This window comes from Opisthorchis viverrini, assembly GCF_000715545.1.
Source record: "Opisthorchis viverrini unplaced genomic scaffold opera_v5_53, whole genome shotgun sequence".
Lineage (NCBI taxonomy): Eukaryota > Metazoa > Platyhelminthes > Trematoda > Opisthorchiida > Opisthorchiidae > Opisthorchis > Opisthorchis viverrini.
The window spans coordinates 48,764-58,301 of NW_008751710.1; the positions used below are offsets into that span (position 1 = coordinate 48,764).

A 9,538-nucleotide genomic window follows, 5' to 3' on the forward strand; every position below is an offset into this window, starting at 1 on the left:
GTCTTCCTGGAGGGGGACCCCGAGACGGGCCATATCAATGGCTAGAGACATTGTCATATATGGCCCAGTCGCGCCCTCAGTGGCGCTCGTGCGTCCAAGCTATTGCCTTCAATGCATAGCTTCTTTTCCACCCCCCCGCTTGACAACTCACTGACAGTGCTGGATTTATGCACCAATTTACCAGCTCGCGCGTGCAATGCGCAGCTACTTACCCCCCAATCATCGGTGAACGAAACTGTGGCAGCTACAACCAGAGTACCACCAGTACACGGTTATTACAGCTGATAATGATGATGATGATGATCCCCACTGGGCCTGGTTGGAAACACTACAAGCTATGGCTGCCAACCAGTGGCGATCTTGTTGTCACTTTCTATCCAGATTGCCTGGTTGATTGTCTGAAGGTGTAGGCACCACCCTTATTCTTTTCTCATAAATAAAGCTTTCAAATAACTCATGGGTTGTATGGGGGTGAAGCATCGGTGTTGAACACTGATGTCATGCTGTTGATGACGATGTGCGGTGGTTCTTTTCTCTACAATAAAGCTTTCAAATAACTCATGGGTTGTATGGGGGTGAAGCATCGGTGTTGAACACTGATGTCATGCTGTTGATGACGATGATGGTGCGGTGGTGGCAAGGTGACTGGCAGGTAAGGAGCCCTTGACAGAGAGGAAGAGGTGGAAATCAGTAGGCATACAAGCATAATCAGTAAATGGATGGGGAGTCATCATGCTGTCTATTTAGATTTAGGGTTCCCAAATACCCAGATTATATACCAAGAGGAGACGGAGGATTCAATGTCTCGCCCTAATGAGTTGTCCATAATTCTCTGAATTGACCAGCAACAACATCGCTCTGATGCGGGAGACGCACAAAACAGGGAAACATCCTAGACAAAAGAGGGATTTATGTACCAGGTTGATATCTTTGTAAGTGTCTAGTGTCCAGAATGTGACATTTTCCACCGCGCACGACGAAAGATCAGACTGAAGTACAGACTCTTTAAAAGATCCCGGAAAGTGTCTTCCCCGACTCCTAACCATTCCTCTAATGGTGGCCGGTAGCATATGTTCCTACAGAGAACTTTTTGAGTTTTTCTTCGAGAAAATCCTTTTTACTTGTTCCCAAACGCCCGAACACATCACCAAACTTCACCATGTAATCCTCAGGGTGAAGAAAAATTGAAAAAGGCAGTGGATCAAGACAATCTGTGGGAGGTTGAACGAGTTCTGTCAGACCATCCAGAGGTGGGGAGTTAATCGCTAGTGGATCAAGACAATCTGTGGGAGGTTGAACGAGTTCTGTCAGACCATCCAGAGGTGGGGAAGTTAATCGCTTCCGAAACACCTCAACACAATGTGTCAACTATGCTTCTCCGTCCACTTGGTGTGATCGATGACTTCTGGCGATGTCAGCTGGTGAGTAACAGTCAAATTATCACTTCCTTGAATATATTTGCCTCTAAATTTCAGTGTATAAGCATGAAGGCCGCATCCAAAGTTGGAATTTTATCGAAACTTCACTGTAGAAAAGGATCTTTCTACACTGACTATTGTCACACTAAACCTGTGACTAGACCAGCTCATCCGTGTTGTTTATGACGTGATGGGCTCCCGTACGACGACTTTGCAATTCATTCAAAGTAGAATGCTTCTGAATTTGATGATGTTCAATTAGCTTCCACGTTTGCTTCACGCGACTGGCCTAGTGGCGAATTTTCTGCTTCAAATGTATTCCGATTTCTGGAAGCCGATTTTGTGTCTAAAAACAGATCCACCCGACAACAAAATTACCCCACTGGTAGCAGCTGTTCCGATTTCATCGGGTTAGTTGGTTGTGTTAACGCACCGACATGGCGTATAAAATTGGTCCACCATGGTTGACGTTTACCAGAAGTACTGATCTATCCACCACTCATCCGTTCATCGATGCGATCCACTAGGCCCGGTAACCTCGGTTCCATCTTGTTTGTGGATTGATTCCAAACTACTCACGAGTAGTATGAATTTAGGTGGCGTGAAAAGACTGCTTTCTGGCGGAACGCATTCCATTGATGTGTCCACAAGTCAGCCGAAACGCACATAGTACACGAATCTTAACGAAGATTCCAGTCGTTTCACCAATCCATGCGTTAGCATATTCATTTCACTAATTGGAACAGACTGGATCAATCATCACGTGGACCAGCTGCACGATGTGTCCCGTTATTATAGTCATGTCCAGATATGCTTTACAGAAGCTTGGTGATGACTCAGGTGAAAGGATATCTGGGTTGGGACAATATGTTTTCGTCATGAGGCAAATGACTCAGGAGGTTTCTGGGGACTCTTTGACAGTCTACACAATGTAGATAAGGTGGCATGCGTAATCAGTGGGTTGATCAATTTTAGTCATCTCGTATGCTGAAGCTTTTTCGACAAAAGTGGAGAGTTTCACATCGATGAAATTCCGTTTTTTCGCCAGGGGTTTTCAGGATACCTAGTTGATCGATCCCAAAGGCTCCCCATTCAGCTGTATTCACGTCCCATTCGTCCGATGATTGACAATGGGGTCTTTATCAAGCTGTTTGACTTTATCGTTCAACCCCGATGTTCACACAACCAGATGTAAACTTGGGTGTGTTTTCTAATTGGCCAATTGTATTTTGTTCCTTCCACAGAATTTATGAACCAACCTTTCGGTCATTTGGATTTCATCGTTAAGGTATATTCTTGGTGGAGTGAAGTAATACGATGCAACTAAATTCATTCATTAGGGGGTGAATAAGCCAAACTTGTTCCTTCCTTCCTTCTGCAAGTAAAGTTGCATTATGGCTAAATTCAGCTTCCAATGGCGATAAAGGGCGTACGTAAAACAGTCTGGTATTTCTAACAGAATTTTCAGCGGCCCAGGTGACTGGAAGCAAATTCAAGTGTGCAGGTCGTTCCAACCACCCGATAAGTATGTCTTTTGTGATATGGTATCTCTAGATCTCGGTAATAATCGATCTGATTACCTTGATTCCAAAACTTAACGTCTGTGGTTTAGGGCTTCTTGTGTCGGGCGATGAGTACTCTGTCGTGTCATACAAAATCCATTACGATCATACCAATCGGTGTATGCATGAGCTTACAGGTTCTCCTTCACCTACAAAGGAATGGTCCACCCTTTCAGTGCCTAGTTGCCATGCCACCCGAAGGAAGCACAAGGGCTGGCACACTTCCAGGTTGCCCAAACCCAGACAGGGGAAGTCGAGAGACAGAGGTCAACGGGGGCATTCCGGTCATTAAATTCGCGCTCTAATCACTGAGTCATCTCGCCCCAGAAACGTAATGTACAGTGCCATTTTTCACGGAAAGCTGATTTAAACAAGCTCTTGATTTTTACCTCCTTGTCTGGACAACCTCAGCGCGTACAGCACATCCACGAGTTCACAGCGGGTAATACATCTGTAGCTACTTGGAAAGTGAATAAATCTCCCACATTGTCCATCTGCGCACCTTTTCCGATGTGTACTACCAAGAAGCAACTATCCGATCGATAATGAGGGAGGATTAAACATACCACATATGGACCTAAGTTTTAAGCACTATAAAAAGGACTCACTCGAATAGACTAGGCTTAGCAGTTAAGTGGGACATGGAACTTGGTTCCCCGGCTGATGCGGAACATTTTCTACCGTACTGTAAATAACATATAAGGACATGGTCAAATGGCAGTCCAGTGATAGGTTTGTGTACTTAGAGGCAGGACACATCGCTTACACATGATTGGGCGTTATTTTCACCGACACTGGGAAAGACACTAACTTGTCATAGCATAACAGGCATACCACACGGACGAACAGTGAGGAAAATCAATATGCCGAATTCTCCACAGAGCCATTTCGATTCTGATGGGTTTTCCTAGTTCCATCCAGTCGAATGCATCTTTGGTGAAGAGAATGAGTGATATCTGGGGAACACATTCGTTGTGTTTCTGATAGTATCAGTCAAAATTCTATTACTCTTCATTTGACAGATGAAAAACATCAGTGAATACCTGATTGTGAACTTTTTGGATCCAAGCCAAGTGCTGACGCAAACTTGTGCCATGCTGTTGGAACTCCGGATGTCGACCCCCACGAAAGGTACAAATGGATGGACACTCCGACCGTGTCCCCCCGATGTCGCTCACATTCACTTGGAACACTGTGTTGGATACCCATGGTGTCTACTGCAGTGTTGGCAGGAAAAATTTCCCGAGTGGGAATTCACCTCTAAATGTCTGGAAAACTTGGTGCCATTCTGGGTGCTCCATAGGTTCAGAACACGTGTTTCCACCGATTCAACGGGGATTGACCCACCATCGCTGCTTGACTGTTGTCGGATTTCTATACGCACCGGTTTGATAAAACTACAAAGTAAGCGGAACTAACGAAATCTGTGAGGTTTTTTTGTGATAGCCTGTCACCAAAAAGACTATCCAAAATGTAGTTAGTATCTAGGGCTAATATCAAAGACAATGGTGTTGCTCCACTGCTGCTAACCTTATTCAATATAGACTAGACTTAGCCCTTCTCCGGACCCACCGCACTACCCCAGCTTGTAAACGTGAAAGTCCAGTAGTTGAGGTACGGGATGAAATGTGTAATAGACTGAATGCAAGGCAAATAACTCGCCAGATGTTGAAGATTACCTACATGGGAAATCTGGTATACACAAGTCGACTAGGGCGTCCATGTTTCGAGAGAGATCATTTACTACTAGCAAGTAGCGAACAAATGGTCATCTCGCACTTGCTTACTGTGGAGTAATTCGTTCATTCGCCCTGTGAAATCATAGACGCATCACATCTTTTACATCGCAGACTTGCGTTGACTCATTCAATTCACGAGTACGTCGTTGGTGAGTGGGAGAAAAAAGAAGACCATTCTAGAATAGCAAACAAAACTGCAGTCATGGACACATACTCCCATAGGAGCATGGAAATTTGGCTGTGACAAGAGACTCAACTGAATCTCTCGTTCATGACAGACTGCTTCACCAGGAACATAAGACTGACGAAAACTCGAGGACTGTGCACACCTGATGAGCCCCGAGAAGGACGAAACCGATCACGGGTTGTCGAAGAGTTTTCAACAGCCTTATGAGAACTGCAATCTTTTTTTAAACATTCTCGAACTGGTTGTATTTCTGGGTTGCCCACAGAAATAAGACTATATACGGTATACACGTTGGTGTAAATCATTGGACCGGTGAATTTGAGTGCGACACCAAGAGTGCTCTGTGCCTATGGAACAGCTTCACTCTGTCATGTGGTACACGTTGGCAGCGATAGCGGAGAGTCGGTCGCTGGCAACGGCCCGTATCGTGTTCCGGTTGCGCTGGCTTGGCCTATGTACAGATAAGCCACTAGGACAGACCATCAGGTTCTAGGTGCAGCACATCCAAGCAGTGTCCTAACTAACTACTGAGATTCTTTGGAGGATCTGGCGGCACCGTGCCAGTGAGAGGAAAAGCGGACGTCAGCGACTGTTGTTATTTGCCACGCAACTTAGGATTGCGGTTGGCCGAACTGTCGCAGACAGTGCAAGGGAAAAATCTGTGTCTGAGTATCGGAAGCGTTGTGCCGAATTGCCATTGTGTCTGTATCAAGATGGCATGGGTGGTTGGCTTAGGCACTTGGTGTTCGTTGGACTGCTGACGAGCTCAAGAGGTCTATGATCCAAGTCCGCATCCATAATAGACAGGGGTATTATTCTCGTTTCAATCGAAACAACTTTCGATACTGTATTTCGCAGTGTCTGGATATTTTACTTCCATTTGTTTAACCACTGTACAAGTAAACGCAAAGGTGTCTGTTTCGTAATGCAACAAATCACACCATCTAATTCCACGAAAGATGAGGTCACTATAAGATTGAGTCTCTCGTGAAAGCCAAATTGATTTGTAAATGAGTGTATTTCTCGAAAAGAGTGCAATTTGGGTTCAAGTAGAATATAAAGTTGACGGAAACTCGGAGACTGCGCCCACCTGATGAGTCACAAGAAGGGCGAAACCGGTCGTGGGTTGTCGAAGAGTTTTCAGCAACCTTGTGAGTAGTTTCCTTTATGACAATAAGGTTTAATTCTTCACTAATGAAGAACGGCAACCTCGACGTCTTCGTTGGTGATTCCTTGCATCTGGCTGATGGTTTCCATAGAGTCAGCCGCTCAGCTGGAAGTCTTAGATGAGTCAGCTGATCGGACGGAATTGCTTATCAGACGTACAATCTCTACCGGTAATCAGGAAGTGAAGTGTGGGCATATACTGTTGTTATATCTTTCCTCCATCTGGTGCCCGTACAGGAAACTCACCTGAAACTCCTGTTGAAGAACAACATCATAAACGAATGATTCAGCTAGGACCCACATTCTCCTTTTGTATCGAGTACCATTTCGTCGTTATTGAGACAAATTAGTGATCGGTCTTGAAACCATGTAGCGTTGCAGAGACCATCAACGATTGGACGTGGTGCATTTGGCCTCAAATTTGGCGCGGTTCTGAAGCAAAGACCAATGTGCACAGTCAGATTTTGAGAAAAATACTCTGGCAACTGTTCGACCACTGACCACAAGGTTGCCGGTTCTAAACGCTCTGAGTTTGGTGAGATACTCACTGGTGATGATACCCAAGCAGGATGAAACAGCTGTACAGTGCTTCTCAGCTGTTTAGCATAGATTGCCTTCACTGACAGGATGAAATCCCTATTGGAAAATGAAATCAGGTTACTTTGGCGATATCCACATTCATTGAACGCCTTCATTTTGAAACTTGGACTCAATGAATTTGATGCAGGGCTAAGCGGGCTGCGTCTTGTTAGTCTTGGAACCGCACTGGTTCTGATGCGATGACTGACTATCAGGAAGGTCAGATTCCCGAGAGCAACCACTAGACACCCGAAATCTACTGAGGTCCTCAGCTCCTCTAGATACTGACCAGACAGACAACGCCCCCTCAATATGCAGCGCTTCACAGCCTTGTATCAAACCCAGACAACGTGAGCCAGTGTTAATCAAGGTCGGACAATGCCCCCGCAGTATGCAGTACGTCACAGTCTTCTACTAAAGCCAGACCGCATGCGTCAGCATTGGGCCCAGTTCAGACAGTGTTTCTCCGATAAATAGCTTGAGACCGCACGCACTCACGCTCTCGCTTGTTCGGAATATGGCTGTTGTGTTCCCTTCTGTGGGTCTTTTTTCCGGCAGTAGGCACTGGAGCGGGTCAGCAGTCAGATACAACAGATTGGCGAATCAACAGATATAACGCTGAGAAAACTGGCTTCACAATTTGCACGTCCGTACGGTTTACACGTACAAACAGATGTCTCTGAAGTCCCCATAATATGTATAAGACCCTTTAATCCTTCACTCGAAAGCCTAAAAGAGTGATTCTAAATCATGCTAATCTTGGTCTTGGGCAGTTTCAAAAGACCGCACTTGGAACACCAGTCGATTCGAAGCAACAGCTCATCTTAGCACAGTTGCTCGATCCAGCCGAGTAGACTGGCAAGTTCCAGCAACAAAGTGAGGCGCCAACATAAGACGGTTGGGTGCACACTTTCGACTGGTGCTGGTACGATCCACCCAATAGGTAACACCTACAGTAAGCAGAAGTAGTGTCGTGATCCACCTCTAATCAGTAACTTAACCTCCAAAATTCAGGGTGGCCGCAGTCCGCCGGTTGTTTTTGGACGTACTTTAGAAGCAACATGACTCGAAAGGGCTGTAGAGTAAAGATATAGCTTGCAGTTTTCTCGTCGTGCAGCTTAATTGAATGGTGTATGTGAGATGTATCGTCCATTGAGTTCGTTTGTGACATTTCGTTTTACTTCCGTTCCCAACTTGCAGGAGATGTCAACAGACGCGACGATTACCTCAGCATGGTCAGACGCTTGCAACTCCCACCCACTTTATACGACTTCCTCATTTTCAAAGAGTTATGGCCAGGTGGAAATTCCCGTTTACCACCACCTCCTGAGGCGTTAAATACCAGAGTGCATCGCGAAGGCATTCACATAAGATGGGCTTGGGACGGATTCATGTTGATGTGGGAAGCAGCACTCAGACAGAGTGACTAGCTGGAGGGTGATGAGTTCAATCGATATCCGTGCCGGCATGCACCTCGCTACTTTGTAAAAGCTTGGAAAAACTTATCCGTTTGTGTCCATTCAAAACCCATGATAAAAAAACCTTGAAACACAGTCCTTCTGTACTTTATCCGGCAAAACGATACGTTTATTTTGAGAATTAGCAATCTTGTATCGTACTTTAACACCAAATCGTCTCTCCTAAAAGGTCACCCAGAACACCACAGGGGATATATCAGCCAAACTAACCCCGGAAGTGGTGAGATTAGTCTAACAAATGAATTTTGATTGGCTAAATGCGAACATAAAATGATCAGTTTTGACCCTAATATTCGTGTGATAAAGTCCACGGTAGACCAAAGCGAGGCACTCCGAGATCCAGGATCCACGCGTGTTTGAATCGCCAGATATCCAGAAATTTTCCCAAGGTATCTCCAAATTAAGTCAAGTAATTTTTACGCAGTCCTCAACAGTTTATCGTGCCTTATTGTGAAAGGGGGAAAATCCATTCACTGCGTTCTACCAAGGACGCAACACGAAGAGTGCCTCCCCCCACCGAAGCATTTGGAATTCCTCCCAGTTACTGGGAGAATTGGTGTAACGATGTATACTACTGATGAGGCATGCGAGTAGTGTGTGGTTTTCTCATAAATCCGCCTCGCGTCTATTGAAAAGTGAGACTTATTACGGAATTTGTGGAATTGCTTTGCAGCATTCGTTTATGTTTGAGTGATAGTCAATGAGTATCCAGGACAGTTCAGGAAGACCTGTTCGAGAAGAAAACGGATACACGAGATGCATATGAGTGTTTTGCTTCTCTGTCCAATAGTCCGGTAACTAACTCCACAGTGAAGGCTTCTTTTCACTGGTAGTTGTGTTGCTTAGGCATCTCGTTGTGCTTAAATCTTTAACGTGCTGCTCACCTTGTCACTTCCAGGTTGGTGTGGTTGTGTGTAGCATGACATCAGCAGACTGGACGACCAGGAGATATCGCAGTTTTTGACATCATAGGTCAATAAATCGCATCGCAAATGAATCGAACAGCTATTGGAACCGAAATCATTGCAGAAAGCCTAATAAACCCACCGACCAGTCAGTCTTCTGTGTCAAATCAGAGTACTTTCTACATTGCAAACAAACAATGAATAAAACAGCCGATCAATAACCGGATTCTAGCGGCAATAATGAAACGGAAGTGCTGTTCGAAGCTACGAAAAGGCTAAGCGACTTACCTGAGCTTAGTGATGTCGTTCTGTGTTTGAATCCGTTTGATGCGCGATTGAGATCTGCGTTTGAATCTACGCATTATGCTCTGGTGGATAGTCTGCAGCTTCCAGTGAAAATTGACTGCCGCGCCTGTAGGAATCGGCAATGTGTGGTACTTTAAACGGGTTCATCATAAAGACGAACCCCCCCCCAACCAATCTATCGTAAAGCTTAGTCATCC

General features: G+C 45.2%; 1 protein-coding gene across 1 annotated transcript in view; it reads right to left on the minus strand.

Moving 5' to 3' along the window:
* T265_03650 (hypothetical protein) overlaps positions 1-9,538 on the minus strand; it is a gene marked incomplete at both ends in the record, with an annotated part of 16,416 nt that overhangs the window by 1,788 nt on the left and 5,090 nt on the right. The window contains 2 exons of the mRNA XM_009168192.1: positions 4,239-4,377; positions 9,324-9,472. Of these exons, the coding sequence (XP_009166456.1) occupies positions 4,239-4,377; positions 9,324-9,472 (288 nt within the window). The remainder of the gene's footprint in view (positions 1-4,238; positions 4,378-9,323; positions 9,473-9,538) is intronic.